This window comes from Prionailurus viverrinus, chromosome X (assembly GCF_022837055.1).
Source record: "Prionailurus viverrinus isolate Anna chromosome X, UM_Priviv_1.0, whole genome shotgun sequence".
Lineage (NCBI taxonomy): Eukaryota > Metazoa > Chordata > Mammalia > Carnivora > Felidae > Prionailurus > Prionailurus viverrinus.
The window spans coordinates 30828981-30844379 of NC_062579.1; the positions used below are offsets into that span (position 1 = coordinate 30828981).

Here is a 15399-nt window from a genome sequence, read left to right on the forward strand (position 1 = left end):
GCTTCGAATTCTGTGTCTCCCTCTCTCTGCCCCTCCCTCCATCTCTCTCTCTCTCTCTCTCTCTCTCTCTCTCTCAAAAATAAGTAAACATTAAAAAAATTTTTGTTGAAGGATGGGGTGTCTTCGAGAGAGCTTGTGCTTCTGTAAGTCAATTTTTCATTGTCTTTAATTCCATAACACGTGGGTTCATGAGCCCCACCTACAAGAACAGATACACATTATTCCAACGGTGACACAAGCGTGTATTTAGCATCTCATACAGTTAAAGAAAGAAAAAATACAGGGACTTTGCACCATCAGACCCATACCAGGCATAGCCTTTCATGGTAAGACAGGAGCTGCTGCTGCTGCTGCTGCCGCTTAGTCAGAGGGCTGTGGTCTGTGTGCAGAAGAGGCAGCGGGCCCAAGTTCAATGCCTGTGGGCGCGTGAGAAACATAGAAGCGCTGTGTCTCTGGCTCCTCTCTGAGGATCAGGACGCTGCAGGGACAATTGAGAGACTTCCCTGCATTAGCTGTGTTGACCTGGCGGGAGCAAAGGACCGTGCTGATCTCTGCCACTGCTACCCCAGTATCCACTTTAGGATGAAACCAAACCTCAGTAAGTCTCTTCCAGAGCGTTTTGGACACCCCGTGATATACTGGCAAACCTACCCGTGGTATCCTTTCAATGTAATTTTAAGGTAATGTGAGCCATCACATTTCCTAGTTCTGATTTACCTTTTCTACTGCTACCATTATAAGTTTTTTGGCCTCATCGCCAAGCCTAAATTAGAAGTAGTGGGGGTACATCGCTATCTGTATATCTTGAGCTGTACAGGAAGCACACAGAATATGTCGAGCCACCCCGGGATGCTAGGAACGATATGAGACCGAGCCTCAGCCTGGCTACTGCCGGCAGGCGCTGGGCCTGCCCTCCTGGCTTGTGGTTGACGTGAGGGTGTATGGGAGCCGGCGGTACCTTCCCCAGGCCACTTGTGTGGGCTCTGATCTCCAGGCTCTGATCTGTCCCCTCTTAAGCCACACCGTTGGCTCCTTGCTAATGGAGTCTTCCGAGAAAGAAACATAAATTCCTTGAGAAAGCTAAAGCAGTGACACAATGATTGGCTCAGAAAGTTCAGGTGTCTGAGGTGCCCGGACACAGAATTGCTTTGGTGAGCCCTGAGCCTCGCGTGTGCTTGTAAAGGTAAACGCAGGGGTGAGTGTGCGTGGGTGGGTGCTGACAAGAACCAAGGGGAAAATGACACAGACAACAAAGACTTTTGCATTTGACTTGTCTTTGTATGTTTCTTTTCCTTGGTAAGAAGCATTATTATAGTAGGAAAAAGAGAAAGCACTAGATTGTGTGTTACGGAGCTTCAGCCCTTTGCCGGTAGTTTTTTCCTTCAACAGCCTGGCACTTTCGTCCACCAGCACTGCCACCAGCAAGTAGGGTTTTACTCACTGCAGGGCGCACCGCAGCCCAACCTTCTCTCCCTTGTCCATCTCATCGTTTCTTCTTTGCCCTTAGCATTATGATTTCCCCGGATCACAGCACCTGCCTGGATTGGCATTCTTACCATTTCTGAGAGTTCCTAGCAGAGATTCAGAGAGTATGGCAGGGAGATGGCTAACATGAAACTTCTTTCCCCTCCTCACATCCGCAATCGGCTGTGTATCCGTCCGTGCAGCAGACACACAGCTCCTGCCCTCGAGGGAGGTCACAGTCCTGGATGTGCACAGGAGGAGGAAAGGGCGCAGCACGACGATGGCATAAGTTCTGTGTAAGGAGGCTGGGAGGCGTGGGCACAGTATGCCGAACGAGCTTAGGATGTAGATAGGTAGTGATAGGAAGGGGAAGAATTCTAGGTAAGGGGATCATCACGAGCAAACTTTGAGAAGCAGTAAAGCACAGGAAGTACACGGAGAACAGCTCCATTTTACTGGAACTACACAGAGTGCGGAAAGACTAAGGAGGGAGATGCGGTTGCAGAGGCGGGTCCTGTTTGTGCAAAACACCTTGCGTATGTGGGGCTCGGGCTTCCAGACGCAGAGCTGGTCGCTCAGGGATCTTTGAGTGTGAGAAGAGCAACATTGGAGAAGGTCTTTTCTCTCTGGGCTGTTCTTAGATTCCTACCAGAGAGGTGCTGGGTGGAGAAAGGGCTCCTTAGAGGGTGACTGACCTGGTCAAGTTCAAGATACTGGATGGCTTTTCTCCCATACAATGTGGTGCCCACAGTGTTGTGTTTCTTTGCGTCCATTGGCAGTCTTTAAGAGGTACCTCTGAGGTCTGCAAAAATAGCCTTTTAATTTTAATGTAATTTACATTTTATGAAGATTTTCATAAGTTGTTATCATAGGTTTTGCACCTTACGTGAGAGAGGTGTCCTATACAAAAGCAGTGGTTGCATTCTGAGAAAGTACTTTTTGAAAGGAGGAAAGGGATAGAAATGTTGATACCGTTAGCCTTAAAAGCCAGATTTCTGTTAACTTTGATATACTGCATTCACTATTTGTTATGATGGTAAGTGAACTTGATGAAATGACTGGTCCCAGAAATCTAAGCTATCAGACTCTCATGTTTGGTCACTAAAGCCATCGCACCCCAATAGCGACTGGCAGTAGGTGTGTAGAAATGAGCTGCTCAGTGCATGTCTGAAGCGTTACTGAATCTTTGGAGGCAGTCACATGAAATAGCAAGTCTGTGGATGAGACTTATATTCAGCCTGAACAGCGACTGGCTTAACTGAGTTTTTAGTTCTGTTCAGAACATTTATGCTGTGACATCTACAACATTAGGCAGATAACGGTAGAGTGGGAAGCAGAGGCAGAGGTTTTTCTCTGATTCCATTTTAAGGCCCCTCACAGTATTCACCCGATGGAGCAGCTTTGTAAGTATATGACATTCAAAGGACTCTTATGAAGAAGAGGTTCTAAGACCCAGAGAAATGAAATCTATGTGTTTGGCAATGAATATTTAGCGTTTCCTCTGTGCCTGGCGCTGTGCTGAGCATTGAGTGATAAAAGCTCAGGCACTATCCTTCGTCCCTAGTGTTCACCGCATTCTTACCCCTAATGAGCGGAGAGTTCAATTTTGATTCTGGTGGATAAAAAGCATTTTATGTTTCCATTTTATGCTTCCATGTGGCAGAAGAGGCTGTTCACGAGAGGTAGTTTCTTTAGCAGCCACCAGGTGTCAGCAAAGGACTTGAAACTCTTGACCGCGTCTGCATTCTTGGTTTTCTGAACTCCCCGAGGCCCCTATTGGCACTTTTCAAAGGCAGTAGACCTGCACTGGGCCACCTTCGCCTAAATATTAGTGTCAAATGCTTTCTCCTCAAGACTGCATCACATTTATTCACCTTTCCCTTATAAAACTAGCACTAGTCCCTCGATCTTTTTCTGATTTAAAGCTTCTAATTCGGTCTTTTCACAGTGATGGTTCTACAGAGTAGAAGGCAATCGTGGTGGGGGTGGGGGAATATCACCAACCTCTTGCTTTTTCCACTCATCCCTTCCACCAAATAGAAGAGAAGCAGTCTGATGGTGGAGCTTGGTGGATCCAGACTGCAGAAGGAGTTTTCAGAGTGTACAGGAGAGAGGCCCAGGCATCTTCACTGGCCCTGCCACCTGGCTCCTTGTGTAGCATGTATTTGGGACAGTGTGTTGATTGACAGGGGAAACCTTGGCATGGTGGGTATTGGTTTGTATCATACGGCTTTGCTCCCGTTTCTCATCTCATCACGCCCCCTCGCTGGGATGGCCAGGCGGGACAGGAAGCAGAGGCATTTGGTATAGGACATTAGGCGATAGGGTGGGACAAAACTGGGGAAGGCTCTCCCTGGACACCCGGGCTTCTCTCAAGCTTCATGCGGTGTCAGAAGAGGTGGCCGTTAGAGGGATGTCAGTTTGAATGAGCTGCTAAGCTACTGGGAAACTGAAGGAGAGACCAGCTGGGGAGATAGAGACAGAAAGTCAAGTGCTGGCTTTAGCCACTGATGCTGCTGGGTTGTGTGGCCTGCAGGGGAGGGAGAGTAAGGCATAGCATGTAGCCCCAAGTCTACCCCCTGAAGTAAGGGCCCGATTGATGCAAGGTTCTGCAGTTTAGACATGCTGTGGGGATTTCCTTTGGACCAATCAGCGGGATTTGCCAAATCGCATTACAGCTAATTCCAGGAACTACTCAGATGCTTCTGTTGTTTTGTATTGACTAAAGCACTGTAAATAAGGAAGTGTATCCATAGGAATTCAAAAGTATTTTGAATGTTTTGCTTTTGTAGAGATCTTTGCTATAATAGTGAAAGAAAATCATCTTGCTCCTTATAACATCATGCGAAATGTCCTCAAAACGTACCATATCCAGAGGAACCTGGCTAGCTCAGTCTGTAGAGTGTGTAACTCTTGATCTCAGGGTCATGAGTTCAAGTCCCACATTGGACATGAAGCCTACTTTAAATTAATTAGTTAATTTTTAAAAATCGCACGAAAGCCACACATGCTATTGAAGAGGGTGGCTCGGCACTGGGCAGCGGCTCTCCCGGGGAGGGCTCTCACACCTGCATTGGCATGCAGTTTTAATTCTCTTTAATTTTTTTACAAGTTTATTTACTTATTTTGAGAGAGGACAGGGGAGGGGCAGAGACAGAGGGGGGGCAGATGATCCAAAGCGGGCTCCATGTGGACAGCAGAGAGCCAGATGTGGGGCTCGAACTCACGAACCGTGAGATCGTGACCTGAGCCGAGGTTGGACGCTTAACCAGCTGAGCCACCCAGGCGCCCCGCATGCATTTTTTTCAAAACAGTTTTAAAGACAAAGTTTCTTATTATCAGCTTGACTTCCAGTTCATGTGAAAACTGCCTGTGGGTTTGTGTAAGGGACAGGTCGAATCGTACAAAACAAAAGGGTGTTTACACTGTGATGCCTTTGAGCCACCCGTCTCCCACATTTCCCACTGCTCCGGGGACTCCTGCAGCAAGCGCCACTTGCCCACGGGAACGTGAGTCTTCACATCCAAGCCACATCGCCGCGTCGATTCCCAGCTTCACAGTTTCACGCTCCCTTCTCCTCCCTGCTCTTTTCAGATCACTGGCGTGATCCTGCTGGCTGTTGGAGTCTGGGGCAAACTCACTCTGGGCACCTACATCTCCCTGATCGCCGAGAACTCCACAAATGCCCCCTATGTGCTCATCGGGACCGGCACCACTATCGTGGTGTTTGGCCTGTTTGGATGCTTTGCGACATGCCGTGGTAGCCCGTGGATGCTGAAGCTGGTGAGTGTGTCACGACATAATACTGCTTTTTCGATTACTTTTTGAAACCACAGAAATCACACGAAAGTGACATGGCCCATCTTGAAGCCACAGACAAGACCTTCATAGGCGTTGCCTCTAATCTTAGTCCAGACCCTTGTCTAATCCACCGTCTAATGCCCTAGAGGGCAAAAAAACCCCAAACACAGTTTGGCACACACGCGCAAAAAGCCAGTTCTCATCCCTCGAAGTGGGTGGTGACAGAGCAGTGGCCAGTGGTTCCACCAAGCCATTTATATCCTCATGGCAAGACGCCTTGGGTTAGTTTTGAAGTGTTTCTCCCACGTCTCTTCAGGTATGTGACGTGCAGCGTGGGCGGGCAGCACCCCTAACATGAGCAGCCTTTCCTCTCCAAGTTCCCACTAGAGCAATACTTCCTGCCTCCTTGAACTTGTCCGTGCTTGGCTGAGTGGGCACACTCTTCTCTGAACCTGCACACCCGAGCTCAGTGCTATGGGAGTCGAGCTAAGCCAGAGCTTCCCCGCTCGACAGAGGGTTGGCGCAGGAGCAGATTTTGACTGCCAGCCCAGCGCTGGGTGCCTTTACTATAATAGGACACTCGGCGTGATGTTCCCCAAAGGGCAAGGGGCAGGCTGCTGAAAGGCTGTTACCATGATTCTTAACGTTCTGGTGGACTCATTGCCCCCTGCCCGTGCTCACTGCCTATGCTAATAAGAGTTCATGTTCAAGGATTTTATAGATAAAAGGTAGCAAGGGCCTCTCCTCAAAAGAACAATTTGTTTGAAGAGATTGATTTCAGATGTCTCATTTTGTGAAAGGGGAGAGTGGAGAGTCTGTCCGCGCCGTGCTGCCCATACTTCCTTGTTTAGCCCTAGATTAGGGGACATTTCATACCCTCTAGTGACAGAGATGGGTGTGAGGATGACTCTCTCCAAAGGAACCACCTTCCAAACTGGCACTGATCAGTCCCACTCTCGACAGCCTCACGGAAGTAGTGTTTGATTCAGCCACTTCTGTCCTGCAGACCACGCAGGAGGTTGATGGCCTGGCCACCACTGATTCTTCCGGGTTGGTGGAAAAGCCAGAGCGAGGCCACATTGAGGCATTTCTGCTGCTGTCACCTGCTACTCTATGCTGGCCTCCCGAGTCTACCTTCTAGTACTTCTGAGAAGCACTAGGATTTCTTTCTGTCTGGCGTGATAGTCCTCAATTCTGGATGCCTGCTTAAATCACCTGGGCCGCTTTTGAAAGACACCTTCACCAGGGTCCCACCTTCAGCCAACCGAACCAGACTCCACAGCAGCGAGGCCAACCGCCACAGTCTCTAAAAGCCATTTAGGAGATTCCATCCTACAGCGAAGGTTGAGAGCCTCCCGTTCAGTACAACGAGTAGCAAGGGAGGATTAACTTGAAAGGACCAGAAGAGAAAGATGGCTAGGAATTCATCCGTCCGAACAAGAAGGGAGGAGACCTGGCTTACGTCTCTAGTGGCCGAGATGTAACCTCTTTGGGCCTGTCCCCATTTGTGAAAGAACAGCATTGGACTAACTCACCAAGGTTTCTTCCTGAGTGAAGGGAGATAGGAGAGGGGACACAACAATAGAACAGTTCTCTCTGGACTCTGCTGAAGGTGGTTTCAAACCACTCTGCCATGTTCTCCTAACACGTGTGAGCTCACTAGCAGGTGAGCCTTTGGAGAGAACTTCTTGAGGTTTTGTTTAGTTTTTAGCTTTGACCTTTAAAAGCCATCAGCTGGTGTGGGGAGAGCTGGGATGGGAACCCAGGGATGTCTCCTTCCAAAGCCAGGACGGTTTCTACTACGGTACTTTCATCTCGAGAAAACTCGCCCCCTACCACCTGTATTTAGTGTGCGCTCTTCACAGTAGGCTTTTGGCCAGGGCCTTCTGAAGGAGGAGCAGCTGTTCTCTGGAAGCTCCTAGAAACCGGGAACTTCCCAGCGACAGGAAACTGCTGATCTGGCTGATAAGAGCGGAAGTCACTTCATTAACTGTCTGTCAGTCTAGAATTTTATGGTCCTCATTTAACCTCATTAACTGCAAAACAACTGAAGATAACTATTTCCACTTTATGGAGGCCCAGATTGGCTGCCTCTTTCCTAAGAGTTAGTCCGCAACAAAGCTAGGACATAAACCTACGAAGACTTCTGACTACAGAGTTGAATGTCCTTTCTCCCACCTGCCTCTGACAGTTACTTTGCCACAGGACTTTCTGGTGGATTCTAGGCCTGGTGTGAGACTCTCTCTAGAGTCAAATGTGTTTCTTATTGTATTTTATAGTAAGTTGAGAGACAGATGTCATGTCCATGGGGCGTTCTACTCATAACTGTGTTTGCTATTTTGTTTTATGTTTTTTAAAGTCTATTTATTTATTTGGAGAGAGAGAGACAGACAGACAGACAGAGAACCAGCGGAGGAGGGGCGGAGAGAGAAGGGACCAAGGATCAGAAGGGGGTTCTGTGCTGACAGCAGACAGCCCGATGGAGGGCTTGAACTCATGAACCATGAGATCATGACCTGAGCCGAAGTCGGAAGCTCAACTGACTGAGCCACCCAGGCGCCCCTGTGTTTGCTAGTTTAGTGGCCATGCTTTAAGTGTACGTAGAGACTTTTGTTAATATTTGCTACAAAACTGGCATTTTAAGCCAATATTCCCTCCTTTTAACATGTGCCACTAGCTGAGAAAAATAGTTTATGATCTTATGCGCATACGTACTTTATAAGCAAGTAACATGACCATGTACAGTCGATCCAAATTCTAAAGCATCACCTAGGAGCATTCCAAACATTCCATTTTATTTTGAGATGAGAAGAAACAGATTGTAAGACATATGCCTTGTAGGAAAAGAGTCACTTCTCTTTCCTTTTATCTGCTTTTCAAAGTCACAAAAATGGAAACCCTTAATGTCTCATAAGTACCATGTAATTCATCCCTGAACTTAGGCACACGTGTGTGCACACGCACACACACTCAACTTGGAAAGTACGGGAAGCATGAAATGAGTAAGAAGCACTAAGGGTTTCGGATTCTTATGGAGAGTGTTAGTAGTACAGCTTCTTTGCTTTTTAAAGACTATTGACTCCACACACTGTGCAGAACAAGACAGGTACGGAGCCCACCGGCCCCTGCTGTAAGTGCTACATTCAGGCACGATCCCCATATCGAGGAAGAACGTTGACCTGTGCACGTTCTGGTCTTTCTGTCAGGATGGGATTGGTACAGTCACAGAGGAAGGGGTTTGGAAGCCATTTTATTAGCTTTGCTCAAGAAAACTGGAGGGATTTGCCCACCTGAAGAGAAGCAGCAGGTTGGCACCATGGCTGTGTTCCCACATACGAAGGGCGATTGTGGAGGAGCAAGGTGGGGCTGGTGCTTCTAGCTCTTGAAAGCAGTTCTGACACCAGGGAGTAGAAGTTGCAAGGAGGCAGACTGTGGCCAGGAGAAAGAAAGCCTTTCCGGCAATTGGAACGGCGTGAAAACTGAATGGGCTGCAAGGGGCGCGTGGGTGGAGGGACTAGGCTGGGCTCACAGATGCTAGAGGAAGGGTGCATGCAGGTGCCGGCTGACCATCATGACCGAAGTGGTCTGAAGGACTCCCGGACGGGGCAGAACGGTGTCCTGCGACCTCCAGAGTACTTTCCCACTCGACGATTGCGGCATCACAAATAGTGCATACCTGAGTTATAAAAAGCCCTTCCAGATTTCTCCTGGTTGAGCCCAGTCTCCGGATGTGCTCTCCTTAGCATGTGTGGCCCAAAATGCTCGCGCATATTTAAACAGACACGTTTCTATATTGAGGCTCATGTGGGGAAATCTGGACAAGGGTATTTTTAAGCTTTTCCTAAACTTTGGGGAATATGAGGATTTGTGTGATTCCCTGTGATAAGAAGTTAGCTACCCGGAAGGAACACTCATTTCCATCCTGACGTGTCTGACTCTGTCCCTGTGTGCTTGGTTTTCAGTATGCCATGTTCCTGTCCCTGGTGTTCCTGGCTGAGCTGGTAGCTGGCATTTCAGGGTTTGTGTTTCGTCATGAGGTGAGTATACACGAAGTACAGAACTCACTGAAAGGGGCTTTGGGAGGAGGATTTCTGAAACCTCTCAGAATGTGTAAAGGGCACATATGGGCTAGCTGGCATCTCCGGTGGTATCGCTGTTTTCCAAATGTCACTTAATATGGGCTGAAATGCCAATAAAAATCTAAATGCCTCAGGAATTTCGCCAAACTCAAAACCTTAGTTGTTGATCCTCTATTTCTTGATATAGCTACTGCATGAAATGATTCTCCACCCAGTTTTAAAGCAAGTGACCTTCAAAGTAGATTAAATACTCCTTTTAAAATAGCAGCTTCAGCAAGGCCCAAGATTTCTGTGATTGCTTGGTATCCCCCAAACAGCCTGGGCTCCCCTGTCTCCTCCCCAGAGCCCTGGGGGCCACCCCCTGCCAACTGGGAGGGTAGAAACGGAGGCCAGATGCGAGGAGCCTTGTGGAAGGAGAGAAGGCAGTCGTGATCTGAAACCCCTACAGCGCTTTGTTTCTAATTCACATGTCCTATTTTAGACTTCTAAAGCTGGAGAAAAAGGATTTCGAATACTGTTTTGTGATCGTGATGTAGTTTCAAGGACACTGCTGGCTGTCTGGTATCGTGTGTGGCCATTCTCACCCATACTCTCACTGTGGCTGCTCTGTTCAGACCATGGGGAGCCGCTCAGGCAGAGCTAAGACGTCCTCATGCTGTCTGTAGCCACCGTGGTGTCGCCTTTCAGACACGTATAGTGGTGATAGGTCAGGCAGGGTAGGTGCTACGATAAAGGGCTGGTTCTGACAACCCCCTCCCCCCGCCCCGATAGGCTGTTAGCACACCGTGTAAATAACAGTAAAGCCACAAGTAGATACGCGCGTGTTAGAAAGGAAAAGAAGCGCAAGACAGAGGTGGAAAAGACAATGAGGCTGTTGAAAGTCTGGCATGATCTGTCCCAGACCCTGGTTCTGTGCTTGACCAAGTTCAGTTCCCAGTCAGCTGGCTTATGCACTTTCTGCCCCTTTCCCCTACTTGCTGTGGTTTTCCCCTTACCAGAGGTGCAATCTCAGGTGTCAAGGCTGACTTCTAGAACCCATCTTGTGCAGGTGCCGTATCTGGAATTAGATTCCCCATTCTTATTCTCAGGTGAGGTGAAACCCGATGAAGTCACGGCCTCGGCAGCCCTAGAGGTACCCCCAGTGGGTGTGCGAACCACAGATGCAGCCAAGCCCTTGCCCCCTTCCCCCCCAATATACTGCCGTGACTGGGCTCCACTAGGGTTGGGGGGGTTCTCTCAGTGGTCCCTGATACCCAGTGCCTGGGCCCCCTTATCTACCTCCCCTCGGTGCATCTGAAACACTTAAGGGAGCTGGGGGGAGGGGGATGGGTTGCAATGCCACTCTGACCACCGGCGAGTGGAAGTCTTCAAAGCGGCCCGGTTCTATTCTATGTGCACCTGCCCACAACAGACAACGCAGGTGCAGTGACATGAAAGGACACAGCCAGGTGTGGCATCCACCACGGCTTAGAAGCCCCATGTGACTAGTGCCCACTGATCTCTTCTTTATCCCATGGGCATACCGTCCAGTGTTTCAGCAAGGAACATGCCTAGTCAAGAGAGCCGCCATACTTAGCCCTAAGCTTCCCAGCAGGCAGTTATTGTCATCTGCTGTCCCCCCGACTCCAGAGTCATGTGGGCAATTGGGGGCAGTCTTACCCTAAGTGTGGAGTTGCCTGGTAACACGCCTGAGACTCTACCTTCAGCAGGTTTCCAGGGGAACAGAGCTCGAAAGTTACCCCACAGTCAAATGCGCTCGCAGAGGAGGGGAGGGGTTTTGTTAACTACTTAGTAGTAAGAAAAGTTCATATCTTTTAGCCTCTCTTTTTGGCCCCTATGAGGACAGGTAAGTGAAAGTTGGTTGTGCCCTCCCCCTGTATGTTAGAACAGGGATCTGTTTCCCATCACAGCCACAGCAGGCTTCCTGCCCTCCAGTGGCCTGTCCTTTGTTATTCTTCTGAGTAAGGGCAGGAAAAGTTATGGACAGAAGGGTGGGCATCAGTCAATTCGAAGACAGTAAGTAGAAAAAGCCAGGCCTGAGGTTGGCCGCTCACCCTCACAGCCCTCTCAGAAACTGGCCACTTCACTGGGTTCCTCTGGATTGGGGATGAGGGGAACGTTCTTTCAAATCCCTCAGCGAATTTTCTGAGGTCTTTTGTCTCAGGAAACAGGGCATTCCCTCCCTGGCCTACATTTATTCAGAGATTTTTTCAGAAGAGGTCATCTTGGGGTAGAAGTGGGCATGAACATGAGTCCATTTGGGCGGCAGTGGACCAGAACCGCACTCCCCCTTGTCTTCCATAGATCAAGGACACCTTCCTGAGGACTTACACGGACGCCATGCAGAATTACAATGGCAACGATGAGAGGAGCCGGGCGGTGGATCACGTGCAGCGCAGCGTAAGTCCCAGGGAAGGAGACTGGGCTGGCCACCGCCCGTGACGTCAGGCCTTCGTCCTGGGGGGCTGCTGGGGGTGGGGGGCCGTCAGCCTTTGCTCTTGACTCTCGCTCTCCGGTCCTGTGTCCAAGAGTTCACACCCAGCACTGGTCCAGGGGCCAGTTATCCGGGCCATTGGTATCAAGAGGGCCCCCTGCCTGTGGCTTGCCTTTCGTCAGTATGAATTAGGAACACCCCAAGGAAAGCTAGCTTGCCCTGAAAATCTGAAGCCTCGAAAAGGAGGCAGTGGGTGTAGGCAGACTTGCTGAGCATTCTGGAAGTGGTGTGTATAGGCTGGGTGGAGAGCTCAGATGAGCCGTGTTTACCGGCATGGGCGGTGTAGTGGGGTGGGCAGGGGGCCTAGGAGAAGCCGAGGGTCTGGCGGGAGTGGGCAGACCCTAGGCTGCCTGATGCTTTGCAGAGGAGTTGAGGAAAATGGCGGTCTCGTGCCTGGAGGTGCTCAGGGGGCGGGGGCAGGTGCCGGTGCTCAAGCTGATGGCCCATCTGGAGCACCCGGGGAAGTTTTGGGTTTGGGGTGTTTTTTGCGTGTTTTGTTTTGTTACTTCAGAAGCAGTATTTTTTTTTTCTTTTTGGTATTTTGATAAAAATTCAAACTTAACCGAAAAGTTGCTAGAAGAATGTAAGGAACTAGCTACCTTTTACCCAGTCACTAATCCATTTCCACTTTTGCCCCATTTCCTTGAATACTCTTTATGTCTGGGGTTGGCACATCTTTTATGGAAAGGGTCATATGGTAATTAGGCTCTGAGTGGGGTACAGTCTCTGTCACAGCCACGCGGCTCTGCTCTTACGGCACAGAAGCGGCCATATTGTGTAAATGGGCAGGCGTGGCTGTGTCTCAGTGAAACTTGATTTACAAAATCAGGCAGCTGGTGGGCTGTAGTTTACCAACAACAGCTCTCTCTTCCTCTGTGTACATCATTCTCCACCCTAAACCATTACTTACCAGTAGAGATCTTGTAGATCTATAAGGTCTAAAAAGAGCTTTTTAGTTTTGTTAATGTTTATTTATTTTTGCGAGAGCGTGACCACGAGAGGGGGAGGGGCAGAGAGCGAGGGAGACAGAGGATCTGAAGCGGGCTTTGCACTGACAGCGGAGTCCGGACTCATGAGCCGTGAGATCGTGACCTGAGCCGAAGTCGGCCGCTTAACCGACTGAGCCACCCAGGCACCCCTAAAAAGAGATTTTTAAAACCATTTTTGTCTCGGCTTCCCCATCAGTATCCTGATTTAGTTGATCTGTACCTTCACTAGCACCCAACTATTGATTTTGATGCTGATCCAGGCCAGAGAACCTACTGCGTTGCTTTGTGGACTTGGTAAGGAAGCCAACACAAAACGCAATCTAGGATTGACTTCCTTTTTCTCAGTCCAGTTGAGCCTCCCGGTGAATATAATAGTTAATGGAGTCTCAGCTCATCTGTACTCACCAAAGCTGTGCCTGTTCACTCAGGGCCTCGGCCCGTGTTTCTCTTCTAAACGGTGCAGGGTCGTGAGGGAGGAGACCGCTATGTCTTTGACCTGCACCCTTTGGCTCTTCCCCTCCCCCGTTAACAGCTGAGCTGCTGTGGCGTGCAGAACTACACCAACTGGAGCACCAGCCCCTACTTCCTGGAGCACGGCATCCCCCTGAGTTGCTGCATGAACGAAACCGACTGCAATTCCCAGGATCTACACAATCTGACTGTGGCGGCCACCAAAGTTAACCAGAAGGTACACTCCCTGTCAGCCCTGACGGGATCCGTGGTGAATGTTTGGGGGAGGGCTTTTTGTTGTTGTTTCTATGGAACTGAGACAAACGGGTTAGAAATGTAGTCCAGGAGAGAGTGCGGGATCTTTCTGCGCAGCCCTTTATTGCCTGGGAGAGGCACTCGAGGCTGTCCGCTCCTGAAGGAGTGAGCTGTGAGTCAGCAAGAAGCTACCAGGCGTGGTTAGGGAGGTTTAGCTACGGTTCCTGTTCACCCTGGTGCGGATGTCAGACAGGGAATGTTGCCTTTCTTCTTTCTGGCTGTCTTTCTTCTGCTTAATCTACCTTCTAAACATGGAATTATTCACAGCTGGGTGCCAGTCCTTAGCAGGAAGGGGGACTAGAGTTGACAGACAACATCTGCTCCTGCCAGGAGGGTGGCCTTTATTTTAGGGCGTTCTCGGCTCTAGGAAAAGAAATCAGCAACTCCGCTTCAACTCACTGTCAGAATCCTGACTCCCAAAGAAATCAGAGAGAGGGAGAGGGAGAGAGAGAGAGAGAGAGAGAGGAAAAGACGGGCTAAAAGAAATCTGCAAGGTAGCATGTACTAAAAATGAAGGAAATAAAATTTCAGTAGTCAGAGAAAAAAGGAAGACCAATTCTGTATCCCACTTCACAGAGAATATGATGAAGGCATGATAAAACTGTGTGAAGGGGGTCTGTGTTCTTAAATGTTTAGAGAAATTCCAGATAAAAAATATGTTTTGGTAAAACAGAAGGGAGGGGAAAAAAACGCCCTATTGTTGACTTTACCTGCTGTTCCGCAGCCATCGGGTAAATTATCTTTTCTTACTAAGATAAAATTCTGTTCTTGCAAGGTCTTCAAAACTTGATGTGATCTGGGCCAACTACTGAATAATTCATAGAAGATAGCCATGTTCTCAAGATTAGAATGTTAAGAAATGGTTCCTATATTTTACCCATTTAATGTTGGTATTTGTAGCATAAATGCTACAGAGCATTGTTGCCATTCTAGAAGCTCATTCTGTCATTCTGGGCTTATCGCTTGCTACTGGTGTCGTGAGGTTAAGATGTTCAGTACTGACTGCTTCCACTTCCTGTCTTAGCTCAGAGGACATCTGCTCCTACTGGAATTTTCTTATGAATCCAAAGCGTGAGGCTTCCTTTGCCTCTCATCAGTAAGGCGACTTCTGGTTTCCTTGTGGACATCCCCACTGAGCCCCCATAGATGTTGTTATGCTGCCATTTTAGGAAGCACCGAGCATACCCAGCTGCAGTGGACGCTCCAATTTATAAAAGATAAGAAATGCTTTTGGCTGTGAGACGTTGGCATAGCAAAGTCTCAGGAGGTCGTTTGTTGAAGCAGGCAGCCATCAACCTGGATAAAGTCTTCCATTACAGCGAAATTTCCTTTGTGAAAGGTGGAGATCTACAAGTCAGGAAGGAGCATGGGCTCTGGAGTCAGACTCCAGTTTAAATTCTGGCTCAGCCACTTGCTGGTTGTGCAGCCCTGATCGAGTGACTGACCCTTTCTCCGTCTTCTTTTTCGCATCAGTAAAAGGGAGATAATCATCCCCCCCACCTAGGATTGATACGAGGATTGAGTGACATAAAGTATCTAAAGCACAGTGCCTGGCCCAGGGTATAGACAAGAGAAACGTGAACTGCGATGTTAAATGTTAACTGTGACGTAAACATCACCCTGATGATGGTGAGGTCTGTCTTCCACTACACCACACCGTGTCCTTTATTAGGAAAGATACCGCAGGGCCCCGGCTGGAGGGTCTTTTGTTACTATTCAAAAGCCAGTTGAGAGCCGTAGCCTATAGTGCATCTCTGTGATCCTTAGAAAGAAAGATAGGGTAACATTTTTTCCATTTCATTGATAA

At 48.8% G+C, this 15399-nt stretch overlaps 1 protein-coding gene across 2 annotated transcripts in view; it reads left to right on the forward strand.

Annotated features, from left to right (window-relative positions):
* The window catches only part of TSPAN7 (tetraspanin 7), a 125539-nt gene that overhangs the window by 95999 nt on the left and 14141 nt on the right, over positions 1–15399 (forward strand). For both annotated transcript variants that reach the window (XM_047844843.1, XM_047844844.1), the window contains exons 2-5: positions 5059–5247; positions 9228–9302; positions 11649–11744; positions 13360–13515. In XM_047844843.1, coding sequence (XP_047700799.1) covers positions 5059–5247; positions 9228–9302; positions 11649–11744; positions 13360–13515 — 516 coding nt within the window. The remainder of the gene's footprint in view (positions 1–5058; positions 5248–9227; positions 9303–11648; positions 11745–13359; positions 13516–15399) is intronic.